This window comes from Balaenoptera acutorostrata, chromosome 2 (assembly GCF_949987535.1).
Source record: "Balaenoptera acutorostrata chromosome 2, mBalAcu1.1, whole genome shotgun sequence".
Lineage (NCBI taxonomy): Eukaryota > Metazoa > Chordata > Mammalia > Artiodactyla > Balaenopteridae > Balaenoptera > Balaenoptera acutorostrata.
The window spans coordinates 43749446-43772641 of NC_080065.1; the positions used below are offsets into that span (position 1 = coordinate 43749446).

General features: G+C 42.4%; 1 protein-coding gene across 1 annotated transcript in view; it reads left to right on the forward strand.

Moving 5' to 3' along the window:
* Positions 1-6133: 6133 nt before the first annotated feature.
* The window catches only part of ITGA2 (integrin subunit alpha 2), a 108591-nt gene continuing 91528 nt past the window's right edge, over positions 6134-23196 (forward strand). The window contains exon 1 of the mRNA XM_007195575.2: positions 6134-6308. Within this exon, the coding sequence (XP_007195637.1) occupies positions 6251-6308 (58 nt within the window). The 5' untranslated portion in view covers positions 6134-6250. The remainder of the gene's footprint in view (positions 6309-23196) is intronic.

A 23196-nucleotide genomic window follows, 5' to 3' on the forward strand; every position in this document is an offset into this window, starting at 1 on the left:
GATTTACTGGGTGACATTTGAGGAGTCACTGGTTACTTCATTTCAAAATTTTCAGGACTTAGATAGAATTTCACATTCATTACCTTTTTCAGGTCTAGGGAGAGGAATATCAAACTGTTAGGGAATTCATTTCAATTTAGTAACTATTTTTAGGAACTTATTTGCTAGATCTCTTGTGACATAAACATATATTTAAGAGATCTAGCATTTAAGTGAGAAGGTGGAGTATACACATGTAACTAAATTCAAGTCACACCATAATACATACAAAAGAAAGATTTTTTTTTTAACTGTGGGAGATGGGAGCCAAGAAAGAATAATTCATTATGAATAAAGGGGATGGAAAGGCTGGGCAGCTAATACACAATCCTATTGGAGCCTTGAAGTAGAATTTTAAGAAATGCAGAAAAGGGAGAAAACTATTCCAGGCAGAAAAAATAGCTAAGGAATTAGCAAAGAAGGGAGAGGTCAGCCAGTGAATGGGTGAATTTGCCCTAGGTGTAGGGAGGAACCATGAGATATGGCAGAGGCAGGTTGGGGTTCAAGTGGGAGCTTAAACGCTAAGGTACTTGAACTTTTTCTGGTAGACGTCCAAAGATTTTCAGCAGACCAATCCTGCATTTTAGAAAGAAAACTGTGATGATGGTATAAAAAGTGGTTTGGAAACAGGGATGGAGAAAGCACAGAGAGATGATTTAAGAGACTGTCTCATGGTACAAGATCAAAAGGGCTTTAAAGAGAGTAGCAATGGAACAGAAGGTAGGAGATGACATCGATAACCAGGGTAGAGGGTAAAGAGAGAATTGATACAGTGCGGTGGCCGGGAGGCCTGGTGGTAGCTCTGAGGACAAAAAGCAGAGGTTTCTGGTTTAAGTGAATGTATACATGGAAATGAGATAAGCAGAGAAGAGCCTGATATGAAGATAAAAAGAGATCAGAAGGGAATACCGGGAAAAACTCATCTGAACCTCCTCCCCCAAAACTCCTGCCTAGAGCTGAAGGAAGGAATAGAGTTCTTAGCCGTTCTCAGAATGTGGTCCCTGGGTGTCTAAAGACCCTTTTAAGTGATCAGTAGGTCAAAACTACTTTTATAATAATACTGAGACATTAGTTGCATTTTTCACTGTTTTCATGTTTGCCCTGATGGTGCAATGTGATGGTGCCCTGATCTTGCATTGCAAGAACAATGATTAGTAAGAGTAATCATTGCATTCTTCAACACTGAGCACCAGCAGAGAGAGAGAAAGAGGGCGAGAGGGAAAAGAGAGAGTGGGGAAGGAAGAGGGAGGGAGAGAGGAAGAGGAAGACAGAGGAGGGAAGGGGAGGAGGGAGGAGAGAAGAAGGAAGGAAGGAGGGAAGGAAGGAAGAATGGAAGGAGAAGAAAGGAAGGAAGGAACGGAGGGAGGGAGGGAGGGAAGGAAGGCAGGCTAGTTTTACTTGAGAATGTCCTTGACAAACCCATAAAAATTATTACTTTTATTAAATCTTGACTCTTGAGTACATGTCTTATATTTTGCATGAGGAAATCCAGGTAGTACATACAAAGCACCTCTGCTGCACACTGAAGTTGAACGGTTGTCTCAGGAATGAACATGGAACACCAGTTTCACCTGAAAGAACAACTGATAGACAAACTATGATTATCCAGACTTGGGTATTTCACAGACATTTCTCAAAAATGAACAAAGTGGGCCTTTCATTTCAAGTGAAACAACCGATAGTCTATTTTGCCAATGATAAAATTCAAGCTTTCAAATGAAAATTAGAAGTTTGGAAAATGTGTATCTGCCAGCATGAGCTTGACAGCTTTCCAATATGGAAAGACTTTTCTGATGAGATAGGTGGCGATATGATTTTTTTGATATCGTATAATGAAATGTATCAACAAAGAGCTGCATCACTCCATGAACTAGTGTTTTCCGAATGAACAATGCAAGCACAGTGGGACAAAATCTTGCATGAGATCTAGTCAAAATACTCAACGGACCAATGAAGTTTAATGCACCAGGTGCTGGAGAAGGTCACCGAGAGGATAACGGTGAGCTGGACCACGGCAATTTCACAGGCTTTCCCCGCCCCCAGTACACTCTACCCACTGTTCCCACAGCAGGAGTCACTCCAAGCCTTGAGAGATTAATGTTACTGAGACCATCTGAACTGTACATGTGACTGAATGCTATTAAGGCCTCTTTGTAAACTCATCATCTTGCAGGAGGGCACAGAGATCCACTCATCTTACCCAAGTCAAGCCTATTATGCAAGTTCCCTTGCTTATTAAAACTGCCACCTACCAATCTGTAGTGGCCTGCCTCTTTCTGGGGTCTCACCTTGCCCTCCGTGTGCTGACTGTACGTGCATGCCCAGCTGAAGGATCAATGGTCCTATCAAGGCTTAACCAGCTCAGCTTGAACTAGATGCAGCTGACTCCACGCGGAGTCCTAAATTTAGCATGTGTTCCTTATACAAGAAAGTCTTCCAAGATCCTCCAGGTCTGAGTCAGATGGCCCCCTTTGTGACCCTAAGCTACTCTCTGCCTGTATCTATTGGAAGTTATCCTGCGGCTGGTGGTTTATTCCCCCATCTCCCCCACTAGATTATACTCTGTGAAGGGCCAATTTCGAATTTCACCCAGGGTACTTCCCAGGTTGTCAAACCAGCACTAGGGTAGGAAAAGTTCATTGATATGGCTTCCGGTTTCACACTGCAACTGTTACCAAACCAGGTGCATCTTGTCCGACCCGTGGCAAGCCAAAAGGCTGAGGCACAGAGGTTTGCAGCACAGTGAGGGTTTATTTGCAAGGCAGCCAAGTGAGGAGATGGGAGGACAAATCTCAAGTCCACATCCCTGAAGGCAAGGGGCTGGGGCTATTTATGGGATAATGAATAAAGAAGCAGGGTGGTCTGAAGCATGGGGAGTTGGGGAGCATGGGGAAATGTGATTGGAAAAAGGTGCGGTAATCGTTGTTCTGCACAAACATAAAGAAGCTACAGGCCTCTGCACCTTCCAAAGGTCACCCAGGACACTTGCCCAGTTGAAGGATCAGTGGTCCTATCCAGTCTCAACCAGCTCAGCTCAGACTGGACACAGCAGACTCTAAGTTTCTAGAAAACAACTCACTGGGGCAAACATCTTATGATTTAGGCTACGTGCAGCTTGGAGGGCATGCGAGTCTTAAAAAGACTTTGATGAGTGAAGGCAGGTGAAATGGATTTAACCCACAGTTTCACAACTAGTCTTTTAAAAACACCACCTGTTGAATTTTGGTGCAGTATCAGAGGAATAGCCACAAGTATGTTCTATTTTTCCAGCTATAAATCTGTGTGATGACAGATTAATTCATATAATTTCACCAAAACTACATATCTACAACGGATTGACTGCAGAAGCAGATAAGAGAATCCAAGTGTTTATTTTTTAAGCCAGATATTAAAAAGTTTGGCAAAAATGTAAAACAATGTCATTTTCTCGTGAATTCTTTTATTTTGGGAAATAGAGTTATTTTTCATAAAATGTATTATTTATGTTAACATGCAATAGTTTTATTGTTATTTTAAGATGAATTAACACATAAATATTGAAAAATTTATCCATTTCAATTTCTTCCATGGTAAACATTGATAGAAACAATTCACATATACAAAAGTTCTTTGGGATCCTCAATATTTTTTTCCAGCTCTATTGAGGGGTAATTGACAGTTAAAATATGTACATATTTAAAATGGACAAATTAAGTTTTGATACACATATACATTGTGAAATGATAACTGCAACCAAGCTCATTAACATATTCATCACCTCATAATATTTACTTTTCCTGTGTGTGTGGTAAGAACACTTAAGATCTATTCCCTTAGCAAATTTCAAGCATATGAGACAGTATTATTAACTATAGGCACCATGAGGTACATTAGATCTCCAGAACTTAGTCATGTTCTAACTGAAAGTTTGTACCATTTGACCAACATCACCCCATATTCCCCACACCCTAGCTCCTGGTAACCACCATTCTACTCTCTGTACAATAAGCTGACTTTTTTAGGTTTCACATGTAAGTGAGATCATACAGTATTTGTCTTTATCTGGCTCATTTCACTTAGCATAATGTCTTTTAGATTCATCTATGTCACTGCAAAGGGCAGAATTTCCTTCTTTTTTATGGCTGAATAATATTCCATCATATATATAATCACATTTTTTATATTCATTCATCCGAGGGATCCTGAGACCAAAGAGTTTGAGAAGCCCTCCCTTAATCTTATTTCCAGCTCAGAATGTGGTGTCCAGAAAAATTACACCTAGGCAGGATATTTCCTAGGAAGTTTAAGACAGAAGTTCTCAAACTGTTCTGTGTCAGGAACCCTTTACACTCTTAAAAAGTTAATGTGGGGCAGGAGTTGGCTCTTTGTTTCTTGAAATTTGAAATTGTTGCCTGCTCTGGAAAAATATAGCTCCTGATCTATCCTGTACCTCATGCCAGGATGTTAATTTGTCTGGTTCTGAGCACAAAAGCAAAGAAGGGTGCATTTTCCTCTCCAGCGCTCTGAGACAAAGCACAGATTCCTGTCTCACACGAAGGGAACTCTCCTGCCTCCCAAACAAGGGTCTGTTCCAAACACTTACTCACATTTCAGTGAGTCAGAAGGAAACAGACAGATATTCATCTCCCTGAAACCTGGCTGACTTCCTGCAAGAAGTCTGTGAGGAGAGCCACGATTGGGTGTCAGGGTTAGCGAGCGGCCAGCTACAAATTCTCAGGTGCTATGCGGAGTCTTAGTAAGCAGGTGAGTACCATCAACAGCGCAGAAAAAAAAATGTCTTCAAGTGTTTATCGGGATTAGTAAGTAGTAAGTGACAGATAAGAAAACAGGAAACAACCAGGGGCCATAGATTTTGGTTTCAAATGTATTGAGTTTATAGTCATGATTTATAAGCAGTAGCATCTGATGAATACCAATTTAATACTTTAACAATTCGAGACTCCAGCCCTAGCTATGGTAAAGGGGAGCATTTGATTTTTACCAGCTAAGTCCTTCCCATCTTGAACCACTTTGCTTCCTAGTGGCAGTATGCCAGTATCCCATCCTCCTCATAGTACCTGCTCCATAAAGATTTGGAATGGTGATAATAACAATGATTAGACCAGCAAATCCTTAAGTTTAGTTTATTAAAACTTTTGATTACTTCATAAAAGTCACCGGAAGGATTCTGGTTTCAACAATGTGCTGGGAATTTGTGGGTGAACTTTCGGAGGAAAAATCAGATTTAGAGAAAAGTGAATATTCTTTTTCTTAGGTTGGGAAGTAAAAATCTCAGAAGTGGTTATGGAATGTTCTCTTTCCAGATCTGAGCCTGAAATAATGGAAGAAAATGCTCACGATGTAATGTAGACAAACAAAGAATCACGAGTTCATATGGGGGTTCTCACTCTTTTCTGTGTCTTGAAGTAAATCGCTTAAAGTTGGCAATCAAATCAGCTCCTTATTTGGAGAGGAAGGTATGAGGATTTATAACACACACACACACACACACACACACACACACACACACACGGCGCTCTTGCAGCAGCTCTTGCTTAAATATCACTTCGGGATAATCATAACTTGTGGGCAGATCTTCTTTCCTGTCGAGTTAGTTTCTAACCTGGTCCTTCTGCGCTTATTTTTGTCCGTTTTTCCACCCACTTGGGAAAGGCAGGGAAGGCATGCACCGCGCAGCCCCTGAGAACTGTGGCTGAGGCTCACGGCTCCCCCCAGCCCTCCCACCCCTGCCGGGAGCCGGGAGCCGGGAGCCGGAAGGCCTGCACGACGGCCGGGGCCGCTCGGGGACCACGGGTCTCCCGCGGGCCAGCGTCAGGCTGTCAGGGGTGGGGTAGTGACCAGCTAGCTTTCGCCCGTCTGATGCGCCCGGCAGGAAAAGCCCTCAGGGGCGAGGTTCCCACCCCCCGCCACTTCCTGGATCCCCGGGCTGGGAGGGCGTGCGGGGGTAGAGGTGAGGCCTGCGGGGGTGTGGAGGGGCCCAGGTGCAGCTCTCCGGGCGGCGGGGCGGGGCTGGGGCGGGGCCGGGGCAGGTCGGGTGTTTGCTGAGGCGAAGGGGCGGGCCTTGGCGCCCCGGGAGCTGCCCGGCAACTTTTCCCGGCTCACACCCGGGAGCGGGAGAGAAGACCTCGGGACGGCTCCTGGGGAGTCTCCGGGTCCTTGGGTCCCCGTGCAAACCCAGAGCAGCTCCAGTGCCCGGGGCGGCGGGCTCAGGATGCGGCCAGGACGGACAGGCGGCACACTGCTGCGGCTGGTGTTAGTGCTCAATCAAGGTAAGCCACGGGTTCGCTCCGCGTGAGTTGCAGGAGGAACTTGCGTGGGTCCCGGGGGCAAAAGCGAGGAGTTCTGCGCCAGCGAGGCGCAGGTGGCGCGCGTCTCTGCTCTGATTCCACGTGGACCCAGGCGCTTAGCCATCCCAGCAGGATGGAGAGGGACTCCCCATTCCCGCTCTCCCTCGCCTGGTGTCCCCATAAGGCACGGCTCGCCCTGTCTTAAAGCACCCTTCAAAGTCAACTCGATGCGCGCTTCGCTCTTAGGCACACACGCACGCGCACACATGCATGGGGGGGGGGGAGTAAAGATTAGTGGAACGCCTGGAGATCCAGAATCCTGCTGCCGGGCTCGGACAGGTGCCCCGCCAGAGCCGGACCCGGAGGTTCTGTGCGTCCCGGGAATCCGGTCCTGGGAGATAGCCTGCCCCTCAGGGCGATGCCTGGTGGCTTTGCAGGAGCCTGGGAGCCCAATATGCTTATTTTTCAACCCCAGGGTGTGAATAATGTCCCTGTTTCTTCAGGACGCAGCACTGATGTTTCTTCCCTTAGGGGACGTAGGAAAACCAAGCGCCTCTTCAATACTTGGCAGAGGGGAATTCTTCACGCCCTTCTGCCTGCTTCTTACTGTTGTAACGTCGTCTGTTCGACGGATGTAAACTTAGGTCAGGAAGAGTTCTTTTCCGCTTTCTGGATCTTAGGCGCCGCCGCAACGAGAGATTTACCCGCAGCTGCAGCTCCAACGGCAGGGCGTTGAGAGCCGGGCCCACCCGTCGCCTGACTCCTTTTGCACTAAGTGGGGAGATGAGGCTGGGGGTACCCAGCTGCGGCGCAACCACAGTCCCTCAAGAGTACTTTCTCCAGGGGACTTCCCTGGCGGTCCAGTGGTGAAGAATCCGCGCTTCCAGTGGAGGGAGCGCGGGTTCGATCCCTAGTCGAGGAGTTAAGATCCCGCGTGCCGCCAGGTGTGGCAAAACAAAAAAAGGCTACTTTCTCCAGACCATTATCCAGAGCCTCACGTGTGCTTCAAGAACTTTAGTTTACTTTTGGGGTGGGTTGGGGTGGGTTGGGGTGGGGGGAGTCGCATTTGTATATCATAGTTTGAATAGCTATCAAAGCAAAACAAACAAAAAAGTGGTCTCTGATTTTCAGGTGTTTTTACAAAGAGGGTAAATCTTTCTTAAACTGCCCTCTTTTGAGGCATTTAACCAGTTGTTATCATGAAAGAATTCTAATGCAGAAGACCCTGTAGCATTTTCTCCAGGTTAGAGAAAGAGAAATAACACGACCCCAGCGGAGAATAGGCATCGTTAGTTTTCCTGTCTAACCCTGGGTCTGGTGCTTCACAGATATTCTCTCCTGGGACCCCGAGAGTGTTTTGAGGGGCCATCAACCCTAACTTAGGGGTTTCAGAGAAAGTTGGATGCACCTTGAGAATCAGCTCCTGGACACCACCACCTTCCCAAGAGCTAATGGACATTTCAGTGCAAGCCTTTCATCTCTCTTTAATTACCCATTATTAACAGAAGCTATGGAACTATAACATCGTTTTCTTATCTTTGAAGTGTTGAGGCTTGTTCTTTAAAAAGCAGTGAGAAATACTTCAGAGGAATGTAGTGCCGCAAGGCATGAAGTCAGGTACAGAGACTTCACCTGGAGTTGGTTAACAAGCGCAACTCGCCGCAAGCCAGCAGAGGTGATTTAAAATGACATCTGTCCAAATAGTTTGTATATTTCCTCCTTCCTCCTGCTCCAGGTGTTTACATACTCATGGAACAGGTTTTCTCTTAATTCAGGGTAATCATAATAAAACTTTGTCATCTGTTATCTGAACCCAAGTTCCCAGGGAAACAGCATCAGTTTTTGATACCATGAATATCCAAGATTAAAATGAATAATTGAAAGCTCTCGGTTTGTGACAGCTGCAGTGTTTTATGGCATGACCCTGTCTGTATAAAATTTTGAGTACTCATCATTACTGTACAGACACACATGTAGTTGCTTATAAGTTATATCCATGTATATTTGTGTAATATAAATACAAAAAATTAAAATGTAAAAGGCACATATGTGTATGCGTTTATACATCTAGCACACACCAACCACTGTAGAAACTTAAAACCATCAAATCTCACTTTAACACGTAGATTCAAATTCGCTTTCTATAAACATTCTCACAGGTATTTAAGAAAAAGCAGTGCTCATAGTTTGGTTTCATATTTATCACTTTTCATTGATCATTCCTTGGTTTAAGTGCTTGCAATCCTTGAAATGGTAGCCGGCAGGTTGAGGATGGAAGAGAAAGACCATAAGAGGCCTGGATAATCCATAAACTAAGTAATAGGTCCATAGGGAAAAGGGAAATGTGATTTTAAAATGCACGACGTCACTTACACTGTCTAGTGTGTTGCTTGGCTAAGGATAATCCTTCCCTAGCCTCATCTCTTGCTCTCTCTGGTACCCTGCCCGAATCACCCCCTATTTTCAGATCCCTAATTTCCCCTCAGGCGGTAAATATTCTAATTTCCCTCTTAGTAAGCAAGTCCTCCTTTAGTATGTAATTTGGCAGCTCTTTCCTCCTGAAGCACCCTCCACCCCTGGCTTCTGTTCTCCCTGTTTGTCTCCTATTTTCCTGGCTGTTCTTTCTTAGTCTCCTTCCCAGGCTCGGCTGTTTGGCCCAGTCCTTGCTGGTGTTTGCAGAGTTCCATGCTGGATCCTCCTCTTCATTTTACCAGTTCTCTCTGGGCCTGCTCCCCGCTCAAGTCAGCATCTCCAGCCAGACTTCCCTCCTGAGTTCCAGATCAGTGTTTCCATCTGTTAGCAGATATCTCCACCTAGATGCCCTATATGCACGTCCAACTCCACGTGTCCCCAACTGAAGTAGATATCTGTCCTCTGAAATTTTTTCCTGCATTGTCTATTATTGTTTAATGGGCAGCATTATCCTGCAAACGTAGAAACCAGGGATCTCTTGCCTGGTCTACAACCTCCCAAACTGTCTCTAAGTTCTGTCTGCTCTCCCCAACTCATGTGCCTTCCACTACTGCCCAGTTCAGGCCCTCACTTTTTTGTGTCTGGAATCCCACTGTCTTTAAGCTGGTTCTCCTGTGTTTGTCTCTTATCCCTCCGGTCCATTCTCTGCTTTGTCACCAATGTTATCTTTCTAAACACTTATCTGTGTCCAATCACCCCTTTGCGTCAAATGTTTGGTGGCTTCCCATCTCACGTAGTGCACGGTCCAAATTCTGTGGCATGTCAGAAAAAGTCCTTCGCCATCTGGCCGCAGCCTGCCTGTTCAGCTTCTTCTCTACCACACTCCCCTGTGCACACTTACACACAAGCACACACACTGCACATATGCACACTCACAATACACACACCCCAGAGCCATGTATGTGCACCTATACACACCCCTCTGTGTTCTGACTGCACCTGATCATACCATATTTGGTGTTAGAATATTTTCCAGACTATTTTCTTGGCCTTCACTGCCTTGATGCTTTTTCCCTTTTTTTTTCTCATCCCTTTGCAACTCACCATTGTCCTATGTTAAAAGAGACAACCCCAAGTAAAATGATAAAGTAGGGAAGTTTTTATAACAAAAAGGGAAGTTTGAAGTAATCTCTCATTTCTGGGACCCACCCTCAAAGACCTCTCTCATCTCAGCCTCAGCCCCTCAACCACGTTAGACCACCAGCTGATATGGTAACTCCCCTCCCCCATGGCTCTCCAGCTACACCGGCCCAACCTTGACTAAGCTTTGCTTTCCTAAATACTGGTTCACAAGCCACTGTTTTGATTCACATTCATGGATTGGGGCTCTGGATTCAGTATTTAAAAACAATTACTCATACGTTTCTGATGTTCAGCCAGGTTTGGAAGTAATTGCTTAAATATTAGCACTGCACTTTCTCTTTCCTAACAAATTAAAATTCCAGAATTGCCTGTACCACCTTGTTTTGTGATGACCACCAAGTCAGGTGTATTTCACCACCAAGAGTCAGAGAATGCGTCAGTTCAAGTGAATTCCCTCTAAAGTATGTGATGACTGCTCCTGTCTTAGTGTGCTGAAAGCCTTGGGTGTATAAAAAGGGAAAAGCCTGTTAATGCAGAGAGATGAGCTTCTAATGGTGGAATTTTAGACATTCAGCAAAATAAAGGCCATTCAGTCTGTGTGTTGAAAATAAAAGAATTTCAGGAAGAATAGGAAAGATATTTGGGACCGAAAGTGTCATCTTGACATCATGTAAATGTTACCACTAAAGTCACTATCAGCCCTGCTTAACTTGGGACATTACAGAAAGATCCGGCACAGCATAAGAGAAAGAACTATGGAAAGCTGTTACTCCAATCAACAAGTCAAAGATGTGGAGGGTGTGTGTATGCGTGTGTGCTTTTGTATCTTATGGTAACTAATGATTTACCTGGAGGAACACACTGAATAATGACTCTTTTTTTTAACATCTTTATTGGAGTATAATTGCTTTACAATGATGTGTTAGTTTCTGCTTTATAACAAAGTGAATCAGTTATACATATACATATGTTCCCATATCTCTTCCCTCTTGCATCTCCCTCCCTCCCACCCTCCCTATCCCACCCCTCTAGGTGGTCACAGAGCACAGAGCTGATCTCCCTGTGCTATGCGGTTGCTTCCCACTAGCTATCTATTTTATGTTTGGTAGTGTATATATGTCCATGCCACTCTCTCACTTTGTCACATCTTACCCTTCCCCCTCCCCATATCCTCAAGTCCATTCTCTAGTAGGTCTGTGTCTTTATTCCCGTCTTGCCACTAGGTTCTTCATGACCTTTTTTTTTTCCCCCTTAGATTCCATATATATGTGTTAGCATACTGTATTTGTTTTTCTCTTTCTGACTTACAGAATAATGACTCTTAAAGAGAAGAACCTTGATACCACAAATCCCAAGACAACAATAGGTCCTCTGTGTGAAAGTGACCCCTATGATTCTCCCTTCTGATGATACATAGGTGCTTTGTTGCTCTGGATGCAGTGAATTCCATAAAACTAGCTTTTGATCATATCTTTATGCAACACTTGCTTTATGTAAGGCAACGCGCTGGATCCAGTGTGGAACCACTGGAAACTTGAAATGTGGTCCAGAGAGGTTGCAGTCTATTTGGAAACAAGTCCACACATGGGGGAAAGACATTGTCTCAGTCCCTGGGTGGTGCCTAACCAATTTCATACCCTGTCATCCTCCTTTCTGACAGAAGCCCAAGTACTGGGTTAACCCCTCCTCTGCTCCTCTGCACAGCTAGGAGATCCAGGGAAAGTTGAAGGGTAATTGGACTGAGCCAGTGTTGGTGGTCCCAGATCTCTTGCCAGTGTATGATTTAGACATGGACATATAATGGAATTTTGACCAATGAGATATGGAGTGAGATCCCCTCAGGGACTTTGGGGAAAGAATTTTTCATTCCTAAGGGAGATGCTAGTTAATAAACATACTGTCAGGTCTAGATGTAAATCTTGGAACAGCTATAGCCATCTTGCAACCATGATGTCAGGACTAGCTTGGAGATAAAGCCAGTACACTGGCCTAGTGGAAAGAGAGAAAGAAGAGGGTCCTTGATATTGTCTTTTATTGATAGTTACTGAAATTTCGAGCCATCATACCTCCTGGTGTCTTAAAAAATTTCTGTGTAATTTAAAACTTGCTATGTTGTTCTTGTTATGTTGTTGTGTTGTCTATGCCTATAACATAAAGATGTAATGTAAGTTTCTATAACATAATAGGTGTCATATGGTCTCATGCAGTTAATTGCTGAATGAATGATACAGAACTAGATGTTGAGTTCAGAGGATGGAGAAATATCACGGTGACACGTTCAAGTATCAAGCCTCTAGAGAGGCCATCCTGGGGACAGGAAATAATTGTTACCATTCAGATCTACTGTGAAGGGCCTTAGAGATCAAAGTTCAGTTCTTTGTAAATGACTGTAAGTGGTAATACAGTAACGTAATCACTAATAGGCCCCAAGTCTCCTAGTTCCTGGGGCCAGATGTTTTAGATACTTAAATAGGAAAGGAGAAGGCCATTATGCCCGGAACACATTACTCAAGGTATTCACAGAAAGTGAGAGCTGGGAGGCGAGTGGCTGCCCAACCGTGAAAGGCCTTGTACACCCTGGAAAGGAGCATGGAGTTTATCTGGAAGACAGTGGGAAGGCTCTGAAGGTTGTTAAGGGACAGTGACACGCTCAGGTTGGCCCCTTGACAGATCACTCTGGCAGCAGGGGGGATGGTGGAGTGAATGGAAGCCGGACTGAAGGCACCAAGACCACTTAGGAAAGAACTGGGTCTAGGTTCGGTGTTAGAGATGGCAGTGGTTCAACTATACTCCAATAAAAGATAAAATTAAAAAAAAAAAAAAGAAATGGCAGTGGTAAAAACCCAGATAGTGGCAGTAGGGAAAGATAGCTGGGGACAGATGTGAAAGGTATTAAGGAAGAATGGACAGGATTTGGTGATTGGTTTATGAGGGTGGCAGGGAGAGAGGGAGAAGGTTAAGACTGAGACCTGGGCTTCTGATGTAAACGACTCGGGGGGAGCCATTCACCAAGACAGGAGCGCTGAAGGACAGCAAGGTTAGAGGCAAAAGAGAGCAGTTCAGCTTGACAGGTTGAGTTTGAGGCATCCACGTGAGTACGTGTAGCTACTAGATGGTTATGTGTAGCGGTGTTAGGGACAGGAGCGAGAGCAACATGGGGATAGAGATTTAGGAGTCGTGGGCATCTGGAGAGGGATTGAAGACATGATGTTGATGAGTCAGACGAAGAGAGACTAGAAGATGACTTTGGTGACAACCTGGGGAGCTACCTTAGAAGGTCAGGTGAGGAAGCGGAGCTGCCAAGGGAGACAGAAGGCGCAGCTGGAGGAGGAGAGAGAGGACTGCGCAGACTGGGGCACCGCAGAAGTGTTTAGAGAAGGAAGAGTCGGTCCACAGGATCAACGTCTTCACGGAAGTCAGGCAGGTCTGACCTCCTGGGTGAGGGCAGTCTCTGCCGAGGGGAAAAAACAGAACCCGAGTGGGGTCAGCTGAGGAGTCAATGGAAGGTGAGGGATGGGGACAGTGTCAGGAACATTGGCAGGAAGAGAGGAGCGAGGAGCTAGAGGGGCGAGGTGGGAGGGGCTGCTTAAAAACAGACAAGCAAACATTGGAGAAACTTGCATAAACATTATCATTGTGTTTACTTCTGTCACAGTACTGCACGGTACACTTGTAAGTTTTGAAATTTACATTGAGGCATCCGTAGGTGGCAGGAGTCCGTGACACGAGAGAAGCGAAGAGGAGAAAAGGGGCACGCGTGTCCGTGGAAAGGCTGCTGTCAGGGAGAAAGAAGAGGGAGGGGGGAAACTGGATGACCCGCAAGAGCAGCAGCTCCGGACAGATTAGAAACCACAGGTGATCACGTGAAGGAAGTCGGAGCAGGTTCTGGGCTATGAAATGGAGAGGATATTAATTGATGAGAGAAAGGTGAAGCCGACCAAGGCACACAGAGAGAAAACTCAAAACAATCTTTTCAGAAATCATAGTCCCATATAGCACAGAGAACTAGTGTTGTCTTTGAAAGGTTCTGGTCATAAAATATTAAAGCCTTTTATTCTGCATAACAGTGGGTTTTTGTTCAAGGCGTTTTAAACATTTCTATTTAATATAAATTAGAAAAGAAATGAATGTCTACTCTTAATTTTGTTAAAGTTAAAATTAGTTCAAGGTACTATTCAAGTGTTTTATCCAGTCTATGCCTGCTGACTCTTGTACACGTAAATTACATTCACTAACCAGTATAAACTCGAACTGCATATTTTCGTAATGTTTTCAGGTCCATTGAATATTGGGACTGTTGATAATTTTCAAATACATTTTTCCTCCTTGGAGAGAATTGTGTGTTCTGTTGACCAAACAGTTCATAGAAACTTGGCAACTTTGTCAATGAAGATTCCTGCATTATTATTCCATGTTCTGAAAGGGTAACTGCAATTCTTCCTTTTATTGGTTTAAAGGGACTAGAGCAGTTTTTACTGCAGAAACCGTACATAACTCCTGATCATTGAAAGGCTTTCTGTATAAAAATGAGGTTAATGTTTAAATGAGCAAAGGGGAAAAAAAAGAGTGATGGACACTGTATTGTCAGTGTAAGAGATTATTTCATTGTGTTCTGAAGAGCGTGTACAAAGCTATTGTGCCCCTGCATGCCTTGAACATTGGCAGTTGTCATTCTCCTGATTCATTCGAAGGTGGCCTTTGTTTGTCTTTGTGTAGGCCTGATCTCATTTCCATGGATACCATGTAGAAATGCAGACTGAATGCAAGCTGGTTCCTGGCCAGTTCAGTAAGATAACTCTATTCCAAATTGTTTACCAGTTTCCTTCAGGTCCTTTAACCAAATAGCTTCTTGGATGCTTGTTAGAATATGGACAATGAACCTTCTGAATTGTATAACCTTTTTGTAACCATATTCTGAATACTAGTGCATAAAATAGATATTTCAGAGAAATTGACTTAGTTTTCTGTGTACTTATTGTTTGGGGGGGGGTGGGGAGGGAGGACATAGCCTTGGTAATTGGGATACTTTTATGTGATCTTTATTTTCCTTTCAGTATAAAAATGTAATAGCCCAGATAAAAAAATCTTAATGCAAAATGGAAAGATGGTTAAATAATTTATGTGAATGTCATAGTGTCTTAGTTCTTTCAGGCTGCTATAACAAAATACCACAGACTGGATGGCTTATAAACAACAGAAGTTTATTTCTCACAGTTCTGGAGGCTGGGGAGTCTAAGATCAAGGTGCCAGCGTGGTCGCATTGTGGTGAGAGCCCTCTTCCTGGTTCAGAGCTGGTGCCTTTTTGCTATGTCCTCATATGGTGGAAGGGGCTAGGGGTCTCTCTGGAGCCTGTTTTATGAGGCACTAATCCAGTTCATGAGGGCAAAGGCTAAGCACCTCCCAAAGGCTCCCACCTCCTAATACCATCATCTTTGGGGGTTAGAATTTCAACATATGAAGTTTGACGGAACACAAACATTCAGACCATAGTATGTAGTCATTAAGAAGTCCCTTTTATTATTACAGTATTTAATTTTTGCCCCCAAGGAATCAGACTTTAACATATTAGTATCATTTTTGTTTTTTTGGCTACGGTTCCAGTGAAATATGACCTTAGCCCTTTTTAACAGTATAGTCCCTTAGTCTCTTACCTTAATCTGTGTTCTCTCTTTTTAAAATACAATTTAGCCCCCAACCCGTATTCTATACATCCTTTAAGTAAGTCTCAATTTCACTGAGGCTCATGCACCCCAGGAAGCCTTCCCAACCCCTAATCCAATTTAGTTGTCCTCCTCACGTGGACCCTTTCATAGCAGTTGTCACATTCTACCTCAATGATATGTTTACTTGGCTCTAAATCCTATAGATCGCAAACTCTGAGAAGACGGGGGCCATGTCTTCTTCACTTGTGCCAAGTTGAGTTTTGTTGAATGAATGAAACATGTATGACAGCTATCGTAACACGGGTTAAAGGCACACTTTCCAAATGAATGCCAAGCCCAAAACCTCCTAGTTCTTTCCAACTCGCATATGCCAAACGCTTCTATTTGCAGGTTTATCCAAATTTGCTAAAATATTCCTTTAGTTGATCAATTGTTTGTTTGTTTTTTTACTTCCTTGAGAGAGTTTGTTTGCTTTTGGAATATTTCTCCTTTGTCTTGAAATGTCTAACTAGGATAGCGCTATTGACAAGTAACAAGATGAATAAAAGTATTAGGACAGTGCAGACATCTTTTTTTCCCTAAAAAACCCTTTCTTGTTCCCCTCTTCTGTCCTCATACAGCAGTACCATAATTTATCTTCAGCTTGACTCTCTCTCCCACTGAATACATTTTTAAGATCACCTTTCATCCTATTTATCATTGTATTCTCAGGACCCAGCATATAGTAAGCACCCAGAAAATGGTTGGTAAAAAAATTTTTAAATGAAAATAGAATTTTGATAATATGAGGTAAATATGTCCATCAAAGTACTAAACTTGATTAATACTTTCAGTTGATAGCTTTTCTTTATAAAGCAGAATATTTCAATATCCTTATAGAAAATGACATACACTAACATATTCTCGTTAACAGAAAAAATATTTATATTTCTTCCTTTTGGTGTTCGTAAGTGTGGATGTAAATTTTCATAGATATACTTGCCATTTATATGAAAATGACTCATTTACTTTTTTCACTTGGTATCTTTTGTATATACTTTTCCCTGTGGCCCTCATATTTATAACTTTACATTAATACATCCTGCCATGTCACGGTTAACTATTGTCCCATTGTTGTATATTTAGGTTGTTTCCTGTGGGTTTTTTTTCCCCCTACTGCAAGTAATGTGGCTATAAATATCATTGTGCAAGAAGCTTTTTCTTTCTTTTTTCCTTTTGGACAATTTCCAAAAGCAACATTACTGGATCAAAGATTATCTGTATTTTTAGCTCCTGTTGCATACTGAACACTGTGGTCATCAGGAATGTGTGATTTTTACCAATTTTACCAACATTAGATTTTAATTTACTTTTTGTAGGTTTTTTTTTAATATAAATTTATTTATTTATTTATTTTAGCTGTGTTGGGTCTTTGTTTCTGTGCGAGGGCTTTCTCAAGTTGCGGCAAGCGGGGGCCACGCTTCGTTGCGGTGCGCGGGCCTCTTACTATCGCGGCCTCTCTTGTTGCGGAGCACAGGCTCCAGACGCGCAGGCTCAGCAGTTGTGGCTCACGGGCCCAGCCGCTCCGCGGCATGTGGGATCTTCCCGGACCAGGGCTCGAACCCGTGTCCGCTGCATTGGCAGGCAGATTCTCAACCACTGCGCCACCAGGGAAGCTCATGTAGGTTTTTTTTTTTAACTTCTTATAGGTTGATGAGTGTAACCTGGTGCTTCATATTTATTTTAATTCCATGCTTTATATTCATCAGAGTTCATTTCTAAGTTACAATTTTAAAATGCCTATCTTTTGAAAAATATATGTAGAGTAGGATATTCTAGAATTTAGGCCTAGAAGAAACCTCAAGAGACCATCTAGTAAATGCCTCATTTTTACAGTAACCAGCTTTTGAAATGACTAAAGCCCAGGTCCATCATTTCAAGATAGCCTTCAGAATTTCCTCTGAAAATCTCTTTGACAGACTTCTCCTTGTCAGCTATTTCCCACAGATTGATTACAATCCATTTTCATTTGAGGAGTGGCAGTCCTCTGGTTAAGATTTCCATACTTCCGTGGGTCAGAACCTTTTAGGGGGAAAGAGAAGACATTCTGTTTGCCAGAGCACTTGACTTTGAGTCTCCAAATCCGGAGATTGTTCTGGTTAACTATTGCCATGTAACCAATCACCCTAAAAATTAGTGGCTTAAAATGACGACCATCATTTGTTATCTCTCATGGTTTCTTGCATAGGACTTTGACAAGAGCTTGGCTGGGCAGTTCTGGCTTGAGATCTCTCATGTAGTTACCTTCAGAGGGTAGGCAGCTCTCTCTCTTCACGTGGTCCCATCAAGGGGTTTCTTCAGCATGGCATGCTCTGGGTGGCCTGATTTCTTGCAAGGCGACTCAGGGATTTAAAGACAAGTGTCCCCCTCAAAACTGGCAGAAACTGCATGGTCTTTTCTAACCTAGACTCAGAAATCATACAACTACATCTATTCATCAAAGAAATTACCAAGCCATACCTAGATTCTAGGGGAGGAGACTTACTCAGCGTCTTGATGGGAAGAATGTCAAGTAAGTCCCAGACATGTTTTAAAACCACCACAGTGACTTAGTCAACTTAATGGTGTTTACAAGACTGTTGCTTGTTTATATCATAGTTGTTCAACTTCGACATTATTGACATTTGGGGACTAGATAATTCTTTTGGGGGATGGAGCAGTGGCAGTGGCACGAGGGGCTGTTCTTTGCACTTTAGGATGATGAGCGACTTCACTGGCCTCCACCCACTAAATGCCAGTAGACACTCCCCTTCCCCACAACAGTGTGACAACTAAAAATTTGTCCAGACATTACCAAAAGCCCCCTGAGGGACAAAATTGCTCCCAGTTGAGAAGCACTACATTAAACAAACATGTATTAATGTTCATGGCATCATGAAAGGAACTCTAGCTCTGAAGAGTAAATTTTAATTTTAATACCATTTTTCTGGCTGACTTTGGATAAGTCACTGGCAAACTCTTCCCTACCTTGCTGGGTCATTGGGAGGATCAAATGGAATTATGAATGGAAAAGTATTTTGTGCACTGTAAAAGCATATATAATGTTACTTTTCAAAATTCATATCTTTGGTATTCATCCATTTTTTATCATCATTCATTATTTTAAGGGACCTCAATGGAGTGTCTGTCATAGGGTAGTAGAGTGTCAGACACGGAGGAATTGGAGGATTCAAGGCAGTCCCTCCAGGAGCTCTGCTTTCCATTTCTAATGTTACCTGTGGGAGAGAATCTAGATCCTTACCGAATGTAAAATTTAACACTCAAAGCAAAGACTTTTAAGGAAAAGTTGCATTTTTCTTTCTTAATGAAAGCAGGAGAATGTTACGCTGCTACATTCCAAACGCAGTTTTATGCTTTTGGCTTTTGCACTACTTTTATTTTTTCTTTTAAGCACTATAGCTATAAGCCAGACACTCTAGAGCTTAAATCTGTATATACAGTGAATGTGTGGTTCTTTTCAAAGGGCCTACAATTTCTAAGTTTAGTTGCTTTATTTTTTTTTGAGAGGAGGGGGGACAGGCTTTCTAAATTATTTCTGCAGTATTGTCCTTTCAGCATGAAGACAATGCTATTGAGAATGATTTCCTGTAATTTTGTACATGTTCAAAGGATCTAATGTGACCTATGACCGTTTTCTGTTGTACATATTCTAGGTAATGATTAGCTACACTTGAGAGTTTGAAGTCTGTTTTCTTTTTTTTTCCTATTATACTGTTATTTATTTATTTATTTATTTTTGGCTGTGTTGGGTCTTCGTTGCTGTGCGCGGGGGCTTCTCATTGCAGTGACTTCTCCTGTTGCGGAGCACGGGCTCCAGGTGCACGGGCTTCAGTAGTTGTGGCATGTGGGCTCAGTAGTTGTGGCTTGCGGGCTCTAGAGCGCAGGCTCAGTAGTTGTGGTGCACGGGCTTAGTTGCTCCACGGCATGTGGGATCTTCCCAGACCAGGGCTCGAACCTGCGTCCCCTGCATTGGCAGGTGGATCCTCAACCACTGTGCCACCAGGGAAGTCCCATGAAGTCTGTTTTCTTAGTTTCAAAGTCAGGGTCTGAGTAACCCCATTTCCTGTGTTTGTGGTTTCCTGGAGGGTCCGTGGGCTGATAATGTTTTCTTGGCTCTCGTGGTGAGTGTGTCTCAGCAAAATGTAGACACGCTGTCCTCCTATCCATTGCACAGCAGTTCTCAGAAACTTAAATGGAAACTTATTCAGGATATGTTTTTTTATGTGAGAGGTGAAAGTAGGATCACAAATTAACATGCCTTTTACAATTTCTCAAAAAGTATGCTATTATCAGTAATATATAATGATAGTAGTAGTAAAAAAAACAAAAACAAGCTGTCTTTACTGAGTGCTCATCATTTGCTGGACACTGGGTTAGAGTTTTATATATACTGTCTGATCACAATAAGGTAGGCTCATAGATTAGGTCTATTTCACGGGTGAAAAAGCAGTGACTTATATAGGATGAGGAGCTTGTCCAAGGTCACAGAGCTATTCCAACCTCAGAGGCCAAGCTTTTAGGTTCTACGAGGTATTGTTGGTCTTGCCCAGTATGTGGATTTTTCAGTTAAAAAATAAAAGCCTTGTACTTCCAGCACTGGCATACTTCTGCCACTACATCACCCCAAAATATAAGGTTCTCCTAAAACTAGATAAAAAGCAAAGTTAAATGTTCTCTAAAATTCTAAATAGAAAATAAAATGTGTGTATATCTGTATATACATATGTATGTACACATTTATTAATCTTTTAATCTACCTCTATATGTATCTTCTCAGTAACCTGCATTCAAGCATCTTCCTTTGAATCAGTCCAGAACTTATATTTATTGATAAACCTGGTCTTTACTGATCTCCCATTATATGTATAACTTATTATTATGTGGAAAGGCAAAACAATCAGCAGTCCATCTGTTAATTCAATTGATTATTGATCTACAACCATGTAGATACTCTGAGTACGGGGGAATATAGCAGTAAACAAAACAAAGTCCCTACTTTTCGGGACAAAGGCAGATTTACCATAAAACAAGGGAAGCTTAAGCTTCAGGCACCCTCGTTCTGCAGGCCTCTTCCCATGTATTCACATGCCTGATATTTTTATTAAATATGCAAAAGTTCAGATCATTGTCTCTTTTATACCCTAACATAACATATTTCAACAAAGACATCAACAACAAACTGGTTGATAAATGTCATCAGTTCAAAAAGTTTCTGGATTAATCCCTTTAAAAGAAAATTTGAGGTACCTTGAAATATTATAGCTCCTGTATGATGCTGGAAAACAGTCCTAAACATTTACATGACATTACAAATAAGGTGTTATGAAAATGAAAGAAACTTCCCTTAACTGTAAATAATAATAATTTTAAACATTCAATTTACCATGCCAAAAAAATTACTTTTTAGAGAGTATGATTTTATAAAGTTATCAAGTAAAGAGGTGATCAAAAGATGTAGAGCCAAGGCAAAATGTATTACAGAAGTATGTCAGGCAATCAGTAAAAGGTATGTTTTTTAAAAAATTTATTTTTCGGCTTTTAAAACTATTTATTTGCTAGGATTACTTTTCTCATTCTAAACAAAAAGTTAATTTTATACCTGAATTTGTTTCACAATTTTATAATTTTTTCCTTAAAGAGACATTCTGTCCCAAATTGTAGAAATGTCAATCCCTACAAAACTTAACTCTTCTAATACAGATTCTAACGAGGGTGGAAGAAAAATTAAAAAGATAAATACATAACATAAGAGGTAGCAATGCACAGTAAGGGGGACAGAGAATGCTGGGCAGGGAGTGGGAAGCAGGAAGATATTTTTTTGCTTGGGGTTATATTATATCTATTGCTATATAACAAATTACCACACATGGAGTAACTTAAAATAATATACATTTATTATCTTACAGTTTCTGTGGGTCAGGAATTTGGGCATGGCTTCACTGAGGTCCTCTGCTTCAGGATCTCTCATAAGGCTGCAACAGGGTGTTGGCCAGAGCAGGGGTCTCATCTGAATTCTTAACTGAGGAAGGATCCACTTCTGCCCATTTTAATTGTTGGCAGAATTAATTTTCTCCAGGGCTATTAGACTGAGGGCCTCAGTTCCCTACTGGTTCTCAGTGGAAGGCTGCCTTCAGTTCCTTGCCCTGTGGGCCTCTTTGCTTCATCAAAGCCAGCAAGAGAAGGCATCTACTAGCAAGATGGAAGTTACAATCTTATGTAATGTAATTACAGAAGTGATACTCTGTGATATTTGATTCTGCATTTTGAATCTTCATTTCTATTGGTTTGAAGTCACAGATCCTGCCCTCAAGGGGAGAGGATCACACAAAGGCATGAATAGCAGGAGAGGGAGATCACTGGGAGCCCCCTGACCACCACAGGTAGTGAGGATTGGCAGCTCTGATGGGTTGATGTTTAATGTAGAAACAGAACGCTCTGGGAAGAGTGTTTCATGCAGAAGAAACAAATGCAAAAGGCCTAAGGTCAGAGTGAGTTTAAGGGAGCCAAGTGAGTGAGCTAAAAAGTTAGGATAGGAGGTGAGGTCAGACAGGGTGGGGAGGCAATGAGTATGCAACTATCAAGAGACAAAACGTACACAAGAGAACAGTAAGTAACATTTGGAGGTAGTACATCACAATAAGAGATGCAGATGGTGAATTATAAGATGGGTGCATACAGGCTAAAATGATGGGGGAAGACCCAAACCAAAAGTTTATAGAGAAGTGGCCTGTGAACAGAGATATAACAGAAGAAATACTCCCTCAGTTACATCTATTGTTTCCATACATGGCCTCGAGATGTGTCAGGCATATCTTGTTAATGAGCAAGCTATTCAACAGGTGCTGACTTGCTAAATGCACAAAAATGCTATTCTGAGAGAGAGAGAGGGAGAGGAAGAGAGAGGAGTTTCTCCTTTCACATAAAAGGAATTTAGGAAGATACTGTTAAAATAGAAAGTGAATTGATGAGCTGGTATTCCAGTAGTTTACCCCATCCTCCCAGCCATTGGGAGCCAGTGAGTCTGCCAGATGGCAACTCATCCTCCAACATCCTCATGAGAAAAAAGAGAATATATTGAGTTGTTAGGAAGCACTGTCATAATAAATGGACTTCAGAAGCAATTGCTATAGACTTTTGAAGATGTTCATTGCCTGCAAGATCAAAAATTGTGAAAGGGCATCAAAATCACCCAACAATGTGCACAATACTCTAATACTTGATGTAGTTACTTTGTCACAAAATAACGACTTGTATTTTTTTCATACAAAATGTGAACCTTAAATGATATAACTTGAATTAGTATGTATCTCTCCTGTATTTATATATGCACATCTGTATATTGACAGGCTTATCTTTGAAACGCAGCATAGTAAATTGAAAATTTCTGATATTATCCAATTTCCCCCATCTTAGTCTGCTGGAGCTGCCGTAACAAGACACTGCTGAATGGGTGGCTTTAACAACAGAAATTTATTTTCTCACGGTTCTGGAGATAGTAGTCCAAGATCAAGAGGCCATTAAGGTTGGTTTCTGGTGATGCCTCTCTTCCTGGCCTGTAGACTGCTGCCTTCTGGCTGTGTCTTCATGTGCCCTTTCCTCTGTATGTACATGCA